General features: G+C 52.0%; 1 protein-coding gene across 2 annotated transcripts in view; it reads left to right on the forward strand.

Moving 5' to 3' along the window:
- PDS5B (PDS5 cohesin associated factor B) overlaps nt 1-19,227 on the forward strand; it is a 772,752-nt gene that overhangs the window by 383,102 nt on the left and 370,423 nt on the right. For both annotated transcript variants that reach the window (XM_078657163.1, XM_078657161.1), the window contains exon 17: nt 3,722-3,837. In XM_078657163.1, coding sequence (XP_078513289.1) covers nt 3,722-3,837 — 116 coding nt within the window. The remainder of the gene's footprint in view (nt 1-3,721; nt 3,838-19,227) is intronic.

Consider the following 19,227-nt stretch of genomic DNA (forward strand, 5'->3'; position numbering starts at 1 on the left):
CTGTGTCGAAGCCCCTTTCAACTGCGGACCCCGACAACTCGAATCAGTCCATTCTTCAGATGTTCCAGGAGGAGTTGAATATGAAGCAGAATGGCTGTTTATCCATTCCCTGATGGGAAATATCTCCATAAAACTGCCTCTCATGTGTGAAGAGACTTTGTGTTCGAGGATGAGCCTGCTATGGAATCTCTCCCAGGCATAAGAAACTCGGGGACAATTCTCTCCCATAGATACCTCCTTCGCCTCTACCATCTCCTTCACTTTCACCACTTCCTCCTCCACCACCACCTTCCTCAACTCAGCCACCTACTCCACAGTCATCAGAGCATGATCCTTACTTTTCTGAATGGAAAGGCAGCCACCCTTGCCCCCCATTAGCCCTTCTAATGCACTGTTCGATCAAGTGCTCACTGATGACCCATGGGACAACTATGATGTCGACTCTCATCCTCGTAGCCCCTGCCTGGGCCAGACAGGGCTGGTAATCGATATTGCCACAGATGTTGATCAGTCCCCATGGGAAGCCCCCAAACAGGCCTGACCGTCTCCCTACAAGCCAAGTCCAGTTCAAGAAGCAAGATCCCAAGCGGATCAATCTAGCGACGCATTACTGCTTCTCAAAACACCTGGATTCACTTAAACTGGCAGTCCAGGACATTATGCTTCCTGCTTCATCTACAGAATGCAGGCCTCGCCTACACTTCAGTGCCGCTTCATTTTGCGGCCATAGCTTCCTACGTGCAAAATAGAGAACATGCCTCCCTTTTTTGCATACCAGCATACGAGTCATCCCTCCTAAGGTCCCCACTGCTGCATTATGGAATCTTAACATAGTCTTAACTAGACTCATGGGACCTCCTTTTGAGCCGTTACACTCTTTCCCTTTCCAATATCACTCGTGGAAAGTAGTCTTTCTTGTGACCATAGCTTCTTTTAGGCATGGTAATGTGAGTTCCAGGACCCTATGCTCAAAGAACATTTCCTTTAAGTTCCACAAAGATAGGGAATACTCCAAACTCACCCCAAGTTCCTCCACAAGGTTGTTTACCTTTTCCATCAGCTGTACTATAGAGCTTCCAGTCTTTTTCTCCCCAGCCAGCCTCTATACCAAAGAGCGCTTTACACTTTAGATGTCAGTTGTGCTCTCCTGTATTACATTGATAGGGCTAAGCCTTTTGTAAAGCAGACCAGTTGTTTGTAGCCTTTGCTAAACCTCATAAGGGTCATCCTATATCCAAAGTGGGCGTCGCTATGTGCACAGTAATATGCTCCCAGACCTGCTATCACAAAGTGAAAAGATCCCGCGCAGTGGGTAATTTACATGCACGATGACTGCAACTGTTCCTTTTTAGGAAACATCACCCTTGCTAAGATATGTAAAGCAGCCACTTGGTCAGCCCTACAGACCTTCACTAAGCATTATTTAAAAAAATATATATTTTTTTATTGATGACAATAAAACCATAGAACAAATCTCAAGACATTTCTTTGAGCTGAGCATACATTGATGAATACGTATATCAAACCTCCCACCCAATTCTATCTAACCCGTCTCTAACATAAGGTTTGGAAGTTATCTACTCAGTCCGTAGCAATGGGCATATGGCGGGTCGCTTGCATTGGTTCACAAATGTTTCACCTGTATTCATTCCATTTACGCCATATTTGTGTCAACTTCCTCGGACAGCCCCTCGATTCGTATACTGTTTTCTCAGTCAACATACACCATAATAGATCTTTTTTCCATGCTGTGAGCGTTGGTACCTCTTTTGTGCCCCATAGTCTGGCTATGTTTCGTTTCGCTTCTGTCATTCCCAGTGTCACCCATATCTGTTCCTTACAGCGAAGGTCAGTGGGTTCCCAAAAATTCAGGAGACATAGCCCTGTCTTATGCTCAATCCGGGGTCCCAGAACCTCTGCCATGCATTGAGTCACCGCAGACCAGTAGCCTTGGATGTATACGCATTCCCAAATAAGAATAAATGTACAATCCCGTCCGCGCACTCTCACACAGCCAGGGTCCTTTCTGAATCCCATTTTTACAAACGCTGGGCCAGTTAAGTACACTCTGTGCAGAACCTTGAGCTGCACTAGTCTAAATCTAGATGAGATCGCCACCTCCCGGGGTGATATCGGGGCCGTCTGCCAGTCCTCGTCCTCCATGCCCTCTACATCCACGTTCCATTGTTATGCAACCGCATGAGGGGATCAGGCATGTTAATTCACTTTTGGTAAGTCAGTGAAATGGCTTTCTGGGGCGTATTCCCATCAAGGATTCTGTCTTCAAATGGGGTGGACTCTGCAAGAGATTCTCCCATAGGGATAACTGCCAGTAGTGCATGACATATTTGCAAATACCTGAAGTGTTTTGTGTATGCAAGTTCGAACTCCTTTTGCGCGATGGGGACAATCTCCTCCCTTTTACACAGGTCTCCCACCCTCTAGATTCCTATCATGTCCTATTTATTGAAACCCTTGGTGTTTCTCAGGTTGCCCAATTTATCTGGGTCCCATAACGGGATGACCTGTGTAATCGTCCCTGCCTCCCCCCCCCAGTATGCCATGTTCGGACTGCGTGATCGGTGGGGCTGTCAAATGCATCTTTTTTAAATTGGTTTATACATTCACGTAACTGCCATTGGGGAGAAGCAATCGGTCCATGCTATAACCCGGGTCATCACGGGGACTGTATATACCTTGATTTATCGCAGATAGATGTGCTGCCCAATAATATCTGCACACGTCTGGCTGTCCAGTACCACTGCCGTGTACCATCCCTTTATGAGCTTATGTGTCGCTATACAGGGCGGCTACCCCTCCCGGATGAGCACTTTCACAAAGCACTATTGTGTGCATATCCTAGACAGGCAATGGTTGGCCAAACAGTCTTAAGGACTTTATTTCAGACATTTACATCATTCACATGCTAGCCACCGCTGCCCTGCAGTAAAGCTTATGCAGAGCATGTGTATTTACATCAATATATGCCCTGAACAGAAAATGCTACTACCCTGTAAGAATCAGTTTGTAGCGTGTGATGCTGTAGACTCGCATGCGCCGACCCTCCTCCCCAAAAGTGTGTGGCTCTAGTCACAGATTTCTCTTCTTTTCATTAACTGGATTCCTTTTGCAATCCTCCTATGTGCCACACTGCATTTACTCTCCACTCCATACTACTCTCACCTGCTGTACGAAAAATGATCTAACATGGAGTTGATGCCCATGCGCATTGCTAATTAAGGGAGGAGTCGCCATATACCTTGTGACTCGAAATACTTATTTGAGGAAATACAACCTGAAAACATCCGAGGCCAACACTAGATGGCAGGAGTATGCAGAGCATGGGAATCTACAGCGACGAACAGATGATTGCAGGGTAAGTAAGATTTCCCTTTCTAGTGTAACCCACCACCTTCAGATGTGACTTACCAAGTGTTGTGGTTTAAAATGGTTGGTGCAACTAGCCAGAAAATATCTCTTGGTCTAAAATGAAGATAGTTTTGATAGGCTTCTTTGGGGGCATGCATTAAATACCTTTTCTCTGGTAAGCAATGCATATTCTTCTTGCCACGCTTTATCCTGAGCCATATTAGAAATGGATGGTAAAAAAGGCACCTCAAGAATCTTAGCGCTAAGGTAGTAAAAATTAAGTTTGGCATATTAGCATAACAGTCACGGCAAGTTCAAATAGAGTGTTTATACATATAAATATATATTGCAGCGTGATATTACGAAGAAGTTGGGGAATCCGAAGCAACCTACAAATCCTTTTCTGGAAATGATCAAGTTTCTTCTAGAGCGGATAGCCCCTGTACATATTGATACAGAGTCCATCAGGTAGGAAACTTATTTTTGTGTCTTGTTGTAAAAGTGTAAATAATTGAAAGTTCATCTGAAATACCAGCTGTACTCCGATCTTTGCAGAAAATTTGGCAGTATAGAGATAATTGCACAGTCACCGTGAGGCATTTGCCTTAAATTTAATGGTACAATCTGTGTGCTTGAGTGAAAAACCCCACAAATCTTTGGTGTTAAGTCAGTAAGCTGTGTCTTCAAACTCCTACCATGTAACTCCAGCTAAGCTAATCTAGAGTAATTCAACCTTCTATTTGTATGTCCTTGTTAAAATTGATGCTATATTTTGTATAGTGTACCTAGTAACTTAAAAAGCCCACTGAATGTTTGGAAACTGTTAAGGGGAAACCATTCTTATAAAAGCTATAGAGAGAATATCTGGTGAACCAATTAATGCTAAATCAGTGTATTAATATGTCAGTCACATTAGGGCAGACAACAAGTATAATACAAGAGATCCTAACCCAATCAGCATACCATTTCCAATGCCTAACATCACACAGGCTAACCTCTTTAGATAAAATAACATAGTGGCATTCTAGGAGCTCGAAAGAGGAAGCAGAGAAACATGGTTTTAAGTCAAATCAGCAAAATAATAAAATCCAATAAACTATGACCTCCCCCGAGAAAGCCTCACACATTATTAATCTAGTCCAAATTAGCCTAACTGCCTCTTATCCTCAGCTGCACCAAATGTAGGCGTACCTAAGCTTAATTAGAACAAAAAAAACCTTTGTCCCACTTCTAACTGCAGATTCCTCATCTTTTGAATTCGGTTTTATTCCTTGCATGTATGTTTGTAGCTTCACATGCTCTGCATAGTCCTGCCATCTAGTGTTTGGCTTGGACATTTGGAGGTCTGACAGTACGCCTCCCAATTTCTGTTTGTCTCTGCTCCCAGATGGAAAGTGATTCCCTCATTTGCATGGACCCCACCTCCATGCAAATGAGGGAATGTCCGCTGAAGGTAGAGCCGTCAGTATTACAGAAGGGGCTGCACAAGCGTCTATGCCCCCCTCCTCAATACCATAGTGTCCCCAGGCCACTCCAAGCGGGTGCACATGCCTGTTGCTTCGCCGGGGCACTATGCATTTTACGCCCCTAGATATCTTCAAGAAGGAAGATCTCTTCAGCACTGAGGAGGGTGAAGAGTTTGGCCCATTTCAAAATTTTGCAACTTTCATTCCTGGCTCAAGTCCCCCTGACCAAAAGAGGTAGAGAATGTCGAGGTGGCACCAAAGACCACTGTCCTTGTGGGAAGCTCATGCCCAGGGTCCGTAGGTAGACTGCCTGACCTCAAAAGCTGGGGCTAAACATTTAATTGGCGCAGATATCAGGATAGATGCCATAAGAGGGCCCTTGTTGGATAGGATAGGAGAGCATTTATAAAGCGCACTTATACCCAGGAGTGTCAAAGTGCTAGGCAGACGGTGAGGAGACAAGCGTAAGACAGCCAACCAGGATGAGAATCGCCATGTTTTCAGCAACTTTCTAAAAGCCGGAAGAGATTCTGCATTGGTAATGGGGGAAGGCAGTGAGTTCCAGAGTTTGGTGGCCGCTACCGAGAAGGAGCCTAACCCTGCGGTATCTTGGAGAGATACATTTTTTCTGGGAAGAGGATCTCATAACCCGCCCGGGGGTATACCATTGGAACATGATTTTCAACTGCGGCGAGGCTTTACTATGCACAACCTTATATACCGTGCTCAGAACCTTGAAGGAGATGCATTTCCTAATGGGAAGCCAGTGAAAGGCACACATCCCCTCTCTGGCAGATTGTTGCTTTGGAATGTTGAGGGTAAACCTTGCTGCTGTGTTCTGAACAACCTGAAGCTTGTTCAGAGAGGTTGCATTGATGTTAAGGTATAGAGCATTGCAGTAATCAAGCCGGGAGGTGATAAGTGCAATGATAGTGGACCGATTCAGTTCAGGCGTGATAAACGGTAACACCTTTCTAAGGATCTTTAAGATATAGAAACACATGCTGACCGTACGGTTGACCTGAGCATGGAAGGTCAAAGCCTCATAAAAAATGACCCCTAGATTTTTTGCTGTCTTAGCTGGAAGGGGACCACAGTCTGCCGGCCACCTGGCACATATCGAGATGGGGTTCTGTAAGACAAAAACCAATATCTCCGTCTAATCAGCGTTCATCTTAAGGGAGTTACCCTTCATCCAGCAGATAATGCTTGCCATGACTGGTTGAATCTCTCAGCAACAAATTGTAAATCCTTAGAGATGGAGACAATGATCTTTGTGTTGTCCACATAAGAGATCACCTGGAAACCAAATGATCTCACCAGCTCAGCCAGGGGGGGTCACATAAATGTTAAATAGCGTGGGGCTCAGTGAGGAGCCCTGAGGGACCCCACAAGGACTGCTGAAGTCCCTAGCTCTAAAACCTCTGCAGCTAGCGATGTGCGTTCTCCCTGACATAAAAGAATGGAGGAGCTGCATGGCTTTACCCATAACTCCCACTTCCTGCAGACGCTGAACCATGCGCGTCGGGGAGACGGTATCGAAAGCCGCCGACAGGTCGAGCATAATCAACACTGCCGATCCTCTCTGATCCACCTGCATGCGTATATGGTCAGTGGCTGCAATAAGGGCAGACTCAGTGCTGTGACCGGCGTGGAACCCATTCTGTGAGTGGTCTAAGCTCTTCTGGGACTCAACATGATTCAGCAGTTCGGTGTTGATGAATTTCTCCACAATTTTAGCGGGGTGGGGAGAAGGAAGATAGGGCGATAGTTTTCCAGTTCTGAGGGGTCGGCGTTAGGTTTTTTAATGAGTGCTGAGACAATAGCCTCCTTCCAGGTAGCCGGGTAACTCCCGGATAGGTGACTGTTGTTCATTACCTTGCACAGAAAGTTAGCTACAGGGTCAGGAACCAGTTTAAGTATGGAGGGCATACAGGGATCTGATGGTGCGCCGGATATGTGGCCCATTAAGAGAACTTTAGCAGTATTTGAGGGAAGGAGGTAAGAGCATGCTTCTCGCGGTCCTGAGTGATCTCCTCAGCATCTTCAGTTTCCGTAGTACTAAACTCCTTGAAGATCTTGAGGACCTGGTCCTGAAAGTAAGTAGCTACTCTCTCACAGATATCTTGGGAGGGGGTCAGCAACTGTGTTCCTGGTGGCTCAGATCTCCTTGAGCTTGAAAAGCATACTAGATGATTTGTCTGCAGATAGAATCTTTTCAGTAAAGAAACAGGATTTGACTTGGAAGATAGAGTGCTTGAATTTCTGTGGCAGGGATTGCTGCTAAACCTTTTCCCTAGAGCAGGGGTCCCTACGCCATTTACGTTCTTGTCTGCGGCATTCACGCCTAAGGGGTCTGAGCTCTTCTGTGAACCATGGAACTGATGGTTTAGCTCTTCTAGTGATGCAGTTTTTAAAGAGGCAGCAATGTCAAGGGCCTTATTGATCCAGTTGTGGAAGCCATCAGCCGTGGGGGAGGGGAACGGAGTGTGCCTTCCCTCACAGGCCGTAACCAAGGCGGCCTCCCATTTAGTGGCTGTGAGCTTGTTCAAACGTCTACAGCGTATGGACCTAGGAATAGAATCCTCCTTCACTGCAGTGGGGAGGGTACTGCGGACTTTGACCTCAATCAGCCAATGGTCCACCCAGCTGAGGGGCTGAACAGTCTCGATCTCTAAGATGTCGTGGTTGATGAAAATGCCGTACAATGTGTGGCCGGCGTTGTGGGTTAGAGATTGAACCAATTGCTCAAATCCCAAAGATGTTATGAGCTCAAGAAGGAGTGCTAAGTCATTGTCCTGTGTTTTCTAAATGGTAATTAAAATCCCCATATATGGTGAGTCCCGAAAGTTGCTTGAAGTCCAGCAGTCGGCTTCGCGCCACTCAAGGCATCAGTCCCATGGGAGTTCGAGGGACAGGTCGCAGAGCCACCACCATCGTTCATCGGGATCGAAGTCTTCGCACTCGGGGCCAGGTAAGACGAAGCGTTCCAAGAAGTCGAAGAAGCGCCATCGCTCTCTGACTTCCTGTTGCGCAAAGCGGCTGAGGGTGCGGATGCTGCCTCCTACGCAGCTCCTGTGGAGCCTACGCAGTCGCTGCCGGCCTACCCACCCTTCCCGGGTCTGTCGGCAACTCCGGCCTTGCTGCATGATTTTCTGTCAGCCATGGCTCGCCTCTTTGGGCCGTCGGCCCCCGTGGGTGCGCCTTCGGGCCCGACTGGGGGTTCTAGCCGCAAGGCCCCCATGGATCCTAGCCTGGATCCCAGTTGACCTTGTGACACCTCCGACGTCGCCCGGCTCACCGGAGGACGCCACCCCTGGTTTCAGGCCCGATGTGATTACAGTGCTGGAACGGCGTCACTCGACGCCGATTCCAACGCCGATGGAGGATTTCTATCCCTATGTCCAACCTCCTTATTTTCGGCCTTTTTATCAGCCTTCGGAGGAAGAGGAGAACTGGGAGGGGTCTGAGGACCACCCTCAGAGCACAATGTGAGTTTGACCCAGACTGGGCAGAGGAGTTGGGGGATGACCAGAGGTCTTGATACCTCTCCTGACCTTGGCATGCTGTCACCTCCTACCGTGGCTACGGAGGAGGGTCAAGTTACGCAGTGGTGTTGCGTACGGCGGCCGAGGCCCTTCACCTGGAGGTCCCTACAGTGGCCGTCAGGGCTAACCTCCTGACAGAAGTGCTTCAGCTGGCAGCTACCTCTTCGGAACCGCTGCTTCCTTTTAACAATGCACTTTCGGACGTTCTTTTGGGCACCTGGGGCTCCTGTGGATAGGAATGTGGCCCAACGCCATCCCGACCCCGGGCGACCCCCTTTTCCTTTCCCTACACACCACCTCTGAGAGCTTGGTTGTCCAAGCCTCTGCGCCCCGAGCGCATTCCCTACCGCACCACCGGAAAGGGAATCTAAGAAACTGGATCAATTTGGTAACAAGATTTTTTCTTCCACCAGTTCAGGGCTGCGGTCTGTGAACACCTCATGCCTCTTGGGCTGTTATTCCTACTCTGTGTGGGATAGAGTAGCGCTTGTGCTGCCTCGATGTCCGGAGGAAGCCCAGACAGTGCTCTCTCATGCTATTGCTGAAGGGAAGGATGCAGCCAAGTTGACTTTTCGTTGTGGCTATGACCCCGGCGATTCGCTGGGCAGGGTGATTTCCTCGACGGTGGCGCTCCGTCGCCACACCTGGCTGAGGACAACTGGTTTTTCTGGGGATGTCCAGAACACTTTGATGGCTATCGCCTTTTCGGCAACAAAGCAGATAGTGCGTTGGAGCGCTTTAAGGACTCGCAGGCTACGGCCTAGACCCTGGGCTTTTCTGCCACGCGCCCTCCTCCGCCTTCTGCTTTTCGCTACTTTCGTGGCCACGTAAGGGACTCCCTGACACGTTCACCTCAGAGCCACAGGCCTGCGCATCAACAGTCTCAGCGTGGCTGCGGATGTTGGGCCCGGCGAGCCGGGTCAGGGGGCAGCAGGGCGGGTCAGTCCACCAGCGCCTCCAAACCTTCCTAGTCCGGTTTTTCAGGCCCATCAAACACCAGTGGGCGTCAGGATTCGCCACCACCGCCCCCAGTTGCGCATCATCACTTCGAACAGGTGGGTTTTACAAATAGTCCAAAGGGGGTGCTCCCTCCCCTTCAAGACTACCCCGCCAGCCATGCCACCTCAGTACCACCGCATGTTGGGGGATCACTTGGCACTTCTCTGACAGGAAGTCGCGGCCCTCTTAGCCAAGGGGGCCATCGAGCGCGTTCCTGCACCAGAAGTAGGACGTGGTTGTTACTCCCACTACTTTCTGGTGCCCAAAAAGGACAAGAGCCTGCGTCCTATCTTGGACCTCAGGGATGTCAATCGCTTCCTCCGGATGGAGAAGTTCAAGATGTTGATTGTGGCTGAGGTCTTGTCTGCCCTTGACCCTGATTCCCTCTCAGAAGATCCTCTTCATCGGAGCGGTTCTGGATACGACGCACTTTCGGGTCTGTCCTCACGAACGGCGAGTCCAGGATATTCAGGCTCTGAGTCCGATCTTTCAGTCTCTATCCTGGGTTTCGGTCAGGTTGACCCCGGGGCTGCTGGGCCTCATGGCCTCCTGCATCCTGCTGGTCGATCATGCCAGATGGCATATTCGAGCTCTGCAGTAAAACCTGAAGTTCCAGTAGGCGCAGCATCAGGGGAACCTGTCTGTTCTTGTCCAGATCTTGGAGGGCACTGCACAACAATTGCAGTGGTGGCTCACAAACCAGCATTGGGTCAATAGCAGATCTCTCTACCTTCCCCACCGAGCACACAGTGGTGGGGGATGTGTCCCTCCTGGGATGTGACGGTAACATGGGCGAGGCGGAGATTAGAGGCCACTGGTCTCTGGCAGTGTCCTTGCTCCATATCAATGTTTTGGAGCTTCGGGCGATCCGACTTGCACTGAAGGCATTCCTTCCTTCTGTCAAGGGAAGAGTAGTGCAGGTGTTCACAGACAACAACACCGCCATGTGGTACTGCAACAAACAGGGCATGATGGTGTCGTGGACCCTATGTCAGGAGGCCCTTCGCCTCTGGACATGGCTTGAACATCAGGGCATTTCCCTGGTGGCTCAACACCTGGCAGGTTCACTGAATGCCGGGGCGGACAAACTCAGCCGCAGGTGCATGGTGGATCACGAATGGTGTCTTCACTTGGAGGTGGCGCAAGGTCTCTTTCAAAAGTGGGGAGAGCCTTGGTTAGATCTATTCGCCACCGAACAGAATGCACAATGTCAGCAGTTCTGCGCATTGTAACTTCCAAGGCAGCACTTGTTACGTGACGCTTTTCGTCACAAGTGGAGTTGGCCCATGTCTCGGTGACAAAGAGGCAGTCGAAGTTAAGTGTTTGGATGATCAGAGCAATTTCAGTTTTGTGTTTGGCATGGAGCATGTGTTTATTAACGCTTCCCGAAAAGGACTGGATTTGAAACAAGCCTTAACATTGGTCTCTGTCTAAATCTCCATCCCTAGTTCCTGGGGCCACCAAAGTGAGGCAGGGACAGAGGCTAGGCCATATGTGGGTCTGAAATTGCAGTGCTGGCAGTATCTGAAAGAAACAGGTTAGTGTTAGATTCCTTACCTTAGAATATTCCCTGGCGTCAGGCTGGATCCGGAAAGTTTTCGTCAGCAGTACCCCTGCGCGTCGGTAGGCGTCGTCTGCGGCTCTGCGTCTGTCGTCGGCGTCGTGATCGCCGGAATGACGTCATCTGAGTACTTCGATGCTGCCCTCGCACGCTGATGTCAGTTCTTCTTTTTTCCGCGCCAGCAAGTGCAGATCCGGGAAGAGCAGAATTCTAGTCATTTTTTGACTAACTTTTTTGATCTCTTTTGATCACTTTTCGAGTCGAGTTCTACTCGCGGTGCCGTTAGAGATGCCTGGTTTTAAACTATGCGATGCCTGTCACCTCCTGATGTCGGTGACCGACCCCCGTCATTGGTGCCTTTACTGCCTCGGGGTCGACCACGATAACAAGTTGTGCCCCAACTGTCGGGCCTTGACCTCGAAGGCTAGACTAGAGCGGTCCCGTAAGCTGCTCGAGTTACGGCAATCTGCTCCGCGCCGCTCGAGGTCCCGGTCGCGGAGGTAGTCGAGGGACCGGTCGTAGAGCCGCAGTCATCGCCGCTCGTCGAGTCACCACCACTCGTCGGGCTCCAAGTCCACCGGTAAGTCGAGGCATTGGAAAGAGAAGTTGAAGAGGTGTCATCGCTCCTCAGACTCCCCCCGACGCTCGCGCGACGCGGCCGGGGGTTCGGGTGACACCTCTGCCGGAGCCGCGTCCAGCTCCATACCTGCCGATCCCTGGGCTGCACGCGACGCCGGAGGAGATAAGTGCTTTCCTCGTGGCCATGAGGTCTCACTTCCCTCCGTCGGAACCTGTCGAGGTGCCTTCGGACCCTGCGGGTCCGACTGGGAGCCCTAGCGGGCCGGCGGCTCTGGCCCCGGCGCCGTTGGGTGCTTCGGCCCCGGCGCCGTCATCGACTCCGGTCCTGACGCCACAGGATCCAGGCCTGGATCCGGGTTATCGCCAGTCGACCTCACGACTCCTCCGCTGGCGCCGACCCCGAGGGTGTCACTCCCGGTGCCGTCTTCGGACGACGCCAGAGCGGCGACGCTCTGCTCAGTCTCCCGACGCCGATGGGTGACCAATTCACCTACAACCCGGCTCCATCATTTTTGCCTGGTTTCGAGGAGGTGGATGACGAGGAGGACTGGGAGGGGTCGGAGGACCCTCTGGCACAGCAGTGCCAGTTAAGCCAGGACTGGGCAGATGAGGTGGGTGAGACCAGTGGTCTGGACACTTCACCCGACACTGGATTCATCTCTCCTCCCTCCATGGCTTCGGAGGATGGGGCTACTATAGCGTGGTGTTGAACAGGGCGGCCAAGGCCTTGGCTCTTGAGCTCCCTGTCGCGGCCGTGAGGACTAACCTCCTTACTGAGGTGCTCAAACCGCAAGCAAGCTCTTCGGATCCTCTACTGCTGTTTAACGAAGCCCTCACCAACGTTATGATGGGCACCTGGTCCAAGCCCTCTACAGGCCTCCCTGTGGATCGGAACATCGCCCGATGCCACCGCCCGGCACCGGGTGACCCCTGCTTTCTGTCCGTTTACCCCGCCCCAGAGAGCCTGGTAATTCAGGCCTCTGCATTCCCGACCGCTCCACCTGATCGGGAATCCAAAAGGTATGATCAGTTTGGGAAGAAACTGTTCTCCTCTCTGAGTTTGGGGCTACGGTCTGTCAACACCTCTTGCCTTTTGGGCCGTTACACCCACTCTCTGTGTAATACGGTTGCGGACGTGCTGCCACAGTGTCCGGAGGAGGCCCAGGCATGGCTCGCCCAAGCCCTGGAGGACGGGCGGGATCCAGCGCGGTACTCAATTAGATGTGGACTTGACACCACGGACTCGCTGGGCAGGGCGATTTCCACGACGGTGGCGATTCGTCGCCACGCCTGGCTGAGGTCTGCCAACTTCTCGTCCAGGCCACCCTCATGGACATGCCCTTCGATGGCTGTCGCCTCTTTGGTAACAAACGGATAGTGCGCTAGAGCGTTTTAAGGACTCCAGGGCTACGGCCAAGTCCTTGTGCCTAGGCCAGCGCCAGAAAACTTCTGCTTTTCACCCCTTTCGTGGCCAAGGAAGGGGCGCCCCCATTTGTCCAGCCAGCCACAGGCAGCAGAACCAACCTCAACGCGGTCACGGACGTGGTTACGGCCGTGGCGGTGCCAGGGGACAACGGCAAGGTCAGTCCACATCCAGCCCCGCAGCATCTGCCTCAAAGCCTTCCTAGTCTGGCACTTCAGGCCCATTCGACGCCATTGGGGGGCAGGGTTCGCCATCACCTCCTCCACTGGCGTACCATCACGTCGGACAGGTGGGTGCTGCAAATCGTCCTAAGGGGCTACTCTCTTCCCTTCAACGCGACCCCTCCGGCCATGCCACCGCTGTACCACCGCATGTCAGGGGATCACTTGTGACTTCTGCAAGAGGAAGTTACGACCCTCTTGGCCAAGGGGGCTATCGAACGCGTTCCTGGGCTAGAAGTAGGGTGTGGTTGTTATTCCCACTACTTTCTGGTCCCCAAGAAGGGCATAGGAGGCCTACGCCCTATCTTGGACCTCCGGAACGTCAATGGCTTCCTCCGGAAGGAGAAGTTCAAGATGCTGACATTGGCTCAGGTCTTAGCTGCCCTAGACCCTGGAGACTGGATGGTGGAGTTTGACTTGCAGGACACTTATTTCCACATCCCCGTCCTGCCGGCCCACCGGCGCTACCTGCGGTTCACAGTAGGCCACAAGCACTTTCAGTTTACCGTACTCCCCTTCGGCCTTACCAGCGCCCTCGGGTGTTCACGAAAGTGATGGCGGTGGTCGCAGCTCATCTACGCAGATCAGGGGTTCCAGTCTTCCCCTATCTCGACGACTGGTCGTCTCCCACCTCCAGACTACGGCCGACCTCCTGCACCTGCTGGGGTTCTCCATCAATGTGCCGAAGTCCCACCTGTGCCCCTCTCAGAAGCTCCTCTTCATCGGAGCAGTTCTGGACTCGGCGCAGTTTTGGGGGTTTCCCCCCCCCCCCCCCCAAATACCCTGGCAGGTTCCCTGAACGCCAGGGCGGAAGAGCTCAGCGGTCTGTGCATGATGGATCACGAATGGCATCTGAACTGGGACGAGGCGCAAGGTCTCTTTCAGCAGGTGGAACAAATTTGTGGCATGGTGCACAGCAAAGGCTGTGGATCCACTTTCTGCCCCTCTTTCAGAGGTTCTTCTCTTCCTTCTTTCTCTTGCCCAGCAGGGCTCTGCTCTGGGCACTATCAAAGGCTATCTCTCAGCCATTTCAGCCTTCTTAATGCTTCCTGATCAGCCTTCTCTTTTCAAGTCCCCTGTTGTAAATAGATTCTTGAAAGGCATCACCCGCATGTTTCCTCCTGTTCCCTTCGTGATGCCTCAGTGGGACTTGAACCGTGTACTAACTTATCTGATGTGCGTTCCCTTCGAGCCACTGCACAACTGTCCTCTTCGTCTTCTGACTCTTAAAACTGCTTTTCTGGTGGCCATCACCTCTTCCAGGCGAATGAGTGAGCTCCAGGCTCTGTCTTCTAAACCCCCTGTTCGAGGCATGTGGGCTGCTGAATTCATATCTATAGCATAGATCGCCGCCTAGTGTTGGGTCCGGATGATTGCACATTGTTGTCCTGGAAGAGTCTTTGAAGTATCACGAGATAGGTGGCTCCTCCCCTGGACTACAGTGCGCATGGGCATCGACTCCACCCCCAGATTGTTTTTTTCCGCCATTGGGTTCGGATGTATATTCGTTATCTCCAGTTCGGAATCGATATAGACTTTTCTTAAGGCCTGAAGGCCTTTTCCTATACCGTCGGTATTGTTTTGCGCTCGGTGCCCAGTTCTGCTCCGGCTCAGTTCCCGAGTCGGACATCCCGAGGAGTCGCGTGGCTCTTCGGTGCTCGAGGCCCAGTCAACACAACAAGACTTTCGACGACACATCATGGAACGGAGCCCGTTCAGGAAATGTCCTGTGTGTGGATCGAAGTATCCCTACATCGACGTCCACCCGGTGTGCAACAAGTGCCTGTCGCCAGACCACGATGAAGCCAACTGTATGGCTTGTTCCTGGTTTCGATCGAAGAAGACGATTCGACTTCGGCGCGTGGCGTGCCTGGAGGCCCAGCAGTCGGCCCCGGCACCGGTGGACATCTTCGAGAGAGAAGAAGCAGACGAACAGGAAGTTCATATGCAGATTTCACCTCCAGCGGAGGAGATAGACTACGACACGGACTTCGAAGTGCTCGATGCAGAAGAAGTCTTCGACGAGGTAGGAGACGACAATGAGGCCTATGGGGCCATGGAAGATAGCTCAGGCGAAGAGCTATGCCCCGTTCGAACAATCCCGAAGGCTCAGGTCGCGGGATCGCCACACGGCCTTACCCAAGACCTTACACCCAGATCCACGGCCTCGCCTACGGGCCCGGCTACGGACACTTCTGCGGAGCCGCCGTTGATCAAAACGAAACCGAAAGTGAAACCTTCGGTGTCGACGAAAACGAAAGTGATGGAGACGCCGTCGAAACAGAAGAAGTCTGTCCCGCTGGCCGCCTCCTCGTCTTCCGATATGTCGGGGCAGCCGAAGAAGGCTGTCGACCCGGTGAAGTCGACCAAAGGCGTCGAGCCAAAGTCGGTCAAGGGCGTCGATCCAAAATCGATCAAGGGCGTCGAGCCGAAGACTGGGGCCCCAAACCCGGGAGTCAAGGCCGCCGACCCGAAGTCGTCGGCGCCGAAGGCCGTCGACGCGGAAGGAGGACACGCGCACCTAAGAAAGCTGCTCCTGTACCTCGGCCGGAGAAGACCAAGACATCGACGCTCGAGTCTTCACACACTGGTGGACCGAGGACGTCTATCGGGTCGACGAAACCGTCCGCTTCCTTTACGAAGCAGGTATCGGACTCACTACAACGCATCAAAAACAAGGCTTCCGCGGTCGATCCGAAGCAGGCTGCCAAAACGCCAAAGTCTTCGACGCCACTCCTGTTTACGTTGCCGCCGAAGGTGGCACCGAAGGCCTTCGCACCAAGGTCGGTCGCCAACGCGCCCGTGCAAGGGTCTGCAGGGTCGAAGCCTTCTCAGCAGCTTGGGAGCTTGAAGCATCGACAACCCTTGATGGAGGAGCAGTCGGAACACTTTATCGACGCCGACACCGGTAAACTTACCCTCTACAAGAGAAAGATCACGGCGTCACAGCCTTTGGAGTCCTACACGATTCCTTTGAAGCGCAAGAAGCCTTCTACGGATTCCCCGGTTCTGGTTGAGCCACGGACTCCAAGAGTTGCTACACCCTCACCCACTTATTCAGATGTGGAGGCTGGGGAAGGTGATGACGAGGAGTATAACTTTCCTGCCAACACTGATCCTGAGGATCACCAAGACTCTTGGGCAGATGCAGGGGACCCAGGGGATCCGCAAACTGCCCCGGACACTCAGGTGTACAATGTCAAAACCTCTCCTACTGAGGATTCTGCGGCATTTAATGCTCTAATTGAGAGGGCGGCTAAAAACCATGACGTCCAGCTGCACGCTGACCCTATTGACGTGGACTTCCTTTTTGATACCTTTTCCACGGCAGAAAAGACTGTCAAAACTCTCCCAATGTTGAAAGGGGTTCTGAAACATGCTGCAGACATCTTTAAAGAACCCACACGTGCCAGGGTGATCATCCCTAGAATTGAAAAAAAATATAAGCCGGCACCTGGCGACCCTACCTACATCAAGGGCCAGTTGCCATTGGACTCTCTGGTCGTTTCTAATGCCCGGAAGAGGGCGAATTCGCAAACCACTGGTGATGCTCCTCCCCCTGACAAGGAATCTAAAGTGCTGGAGGCATCAGGGAAGAGGGTGGCGGCTCAAGCAGCCAATATCTGGCGTATCTCAAACACTCAGGCACTCTTGGCCAGATATAACAGGGCGCACTGTGACACACTAGAGACCCTGTTACAACATCTACCAGATCAGTATAAAGAGGCGGCGGAGATGCTCATTCAGGAAGGAAAGCTCATCTCCAACTCTTCTATTAAATGTGCACTGGACGTGGCGGACACCGCGGCCAGGGCCATTAACACCAGTGTGATGTTGAGACGTCAGGCGTGGCTCAGAATCTCCGGTTTCAAGCCAGAGATACAAACCACCATCCTCAATCAGCCGGTAAACCCTGATAGGTTATTTGGTCCTGAGGTGGATACCACACTGGAAAAAATAAAAAAGGATACCGAGACTGCAAAGTCCATGGGAGCTCTCCAGTCCCAACAGTTTAGGGGCAGTACTTTTCGTCGCTCAGGCAATAGAGGTGTTTCCAGAGTCCAGATGTCCCAGCAAACGCAATACACTAAAAGTGGGGCGCAGTCCTCTTACACCAAGCAGAGTAGGGGCGGCTATCGGGGCAACAGTGCCAAGGGCAGAGGCCGTGGAAATAACAACTCCCGTTCCTCTGCCACCAACAAACAGTGACGCCCTGCCACTGCCCCCCGACCATACCACACCTGTCGGGGGGAGACTCCAGCAGTTCCTGCCAGTCTGGAAATCCATCACCACAGACAGGTGGGTCAGGAAACTTATCCAGTTCGGTTATTGTCTGGAGTTAACATCCACTCCACCCAACATGCCACCAAAACACCGTCCTATGTCCACAGAGCATTTGCACTTATTGCAGCAGGAGGTACTTGTCATGCTGCAAAAAGGGGCAATCAAACTCGTGCCGGTGGAGGAAGAAGGCACAGGAGTGTATTCCCTGTACTTCTTAATCCCGAAGAAGGACGGGTCCCTCAGACCCATACTGGACCTCAGACCCCTAAACCAGTATATTCTCTCAGAACACTTTCACATGCTGACGCTGCAGCAAGTTCTTCCGTTGCTCAACCAGGGAGACTTCCTCGCAACCTTGGATCTCAAGGATGCATATTTTCACATTCCACTACATCCATCACACCGAAAATACCTCAGATTCACCATTCAGGGTCTGCATTATCAGTTCAAGGTCCTACCTTTCGGAGTGACCACGGCGCCCAGGGTGTTCACAAAATGCCTGTCGACAGTGGCTGCGCACCTCAGGAGGCAGAACGTTTACCCTTATCTGGACGACTGGCTTGTCCAAGCAAAGTCGGCCCAGCTGTGCGCCGCCAACATGTCCCACACCATTCACCTTCTTCACAGTCTGGGATTCTCACTAAATTATCCCAAATCGCACCTTCAGCCAGCCCACGTGCGGCAGTATCTGGGCGCGACGATAGATACTCTGGCAGCCACGGCTCAGCCGAATTCTGTGAGGATCGACAGCATTCAGTCGCTCATCCGGAAGTTCAGACCGCAACACTCGCTTCCAGCAAGAGTGTTCATGCAGTTGATAGGCATGATGGCCTCCTGCATCTTCATAGTCCCGCACGCGAGGCTACACATGCGTCCGCTTCAAGAGTGCTTGGCACGTCAGTGGAATCAGGCTCACTGACAGTTAAAAAACCTAGTGTTGGTGACCGGTCGGGCATACAACTCTCTGCATTGGTGGAATCCACACAACCTTTGCAAGGGCCGACCGTTCCAGGAGCCTGTGCCACAAATTATCCTGACAACGGACGCATCTCTCCAGGGTTGGGGAGCTCATGTACTCCACTACACGGTGCAGGGACTATGGACAACGCAGCAAAAGAAGATGCACATCAACTACCTAGAACTGATGGCAATCTTCATGGCGATGAAGGCATTCAAAGTACATCTGTGCAACAAAGTCGTGTTGATCCGGACGGACAACATGACAGCCATGTACTACATTCAGAAGCAGGGAGGTACACACTCTCCACAGTTGTCTCATCTGGCTCAGAGCATGTGGAAGTGGGCCATTCAAAGGAACATCTTCCTCATGGCGGAACACCTCCCGGGCAAGGACAATCAGATGGCGGATCTGCTCAGCAGGTACAGCCACCAAATGCACGAGTGGGAGATACATTCATCAGTACTCCACCCGTACTTCCAGCAGTGGGGTCATCCAGAGGTAGACCTGTTTGCCACAAGGGAAAACGCAAAATGCCAACACTTTGCCGCCAGGTTCCCTCACCCACAGTCGCAGGGCAATGCGATATGGATGAACTGGTCAGGCATGTTTGCGTACGCTTTTCCCCCAGCACCTCTCATACCGCTGGTGGCACGAAAGCTAAAGCAACACTCGATGACACTTATCCTGGTTGCTCCAACGTGGGCACGCCAACCATGGTACACCACGTTTCTAGAACTCTCCGTGGTACCGCATCAAAGGCTGCACCTCACGCCCAGACTTTTGACGCAGAGCCATGGCGAAATTCAGCACCCAGAC

This window comes from Lissotriton helveticus, chromosome 8, assembly GCF_964261635.1.
Source record: "Lissotriton helveticus chromosome 8, aLisHel1.1, whole genome shotgun sequence".
Classification (NCBI taxonomy): Eukaryota; Metazoa; Chordata; class Amphibia; order Caudata; family Salamandridae; genus Lissotriton; species Lissotriton helveticus.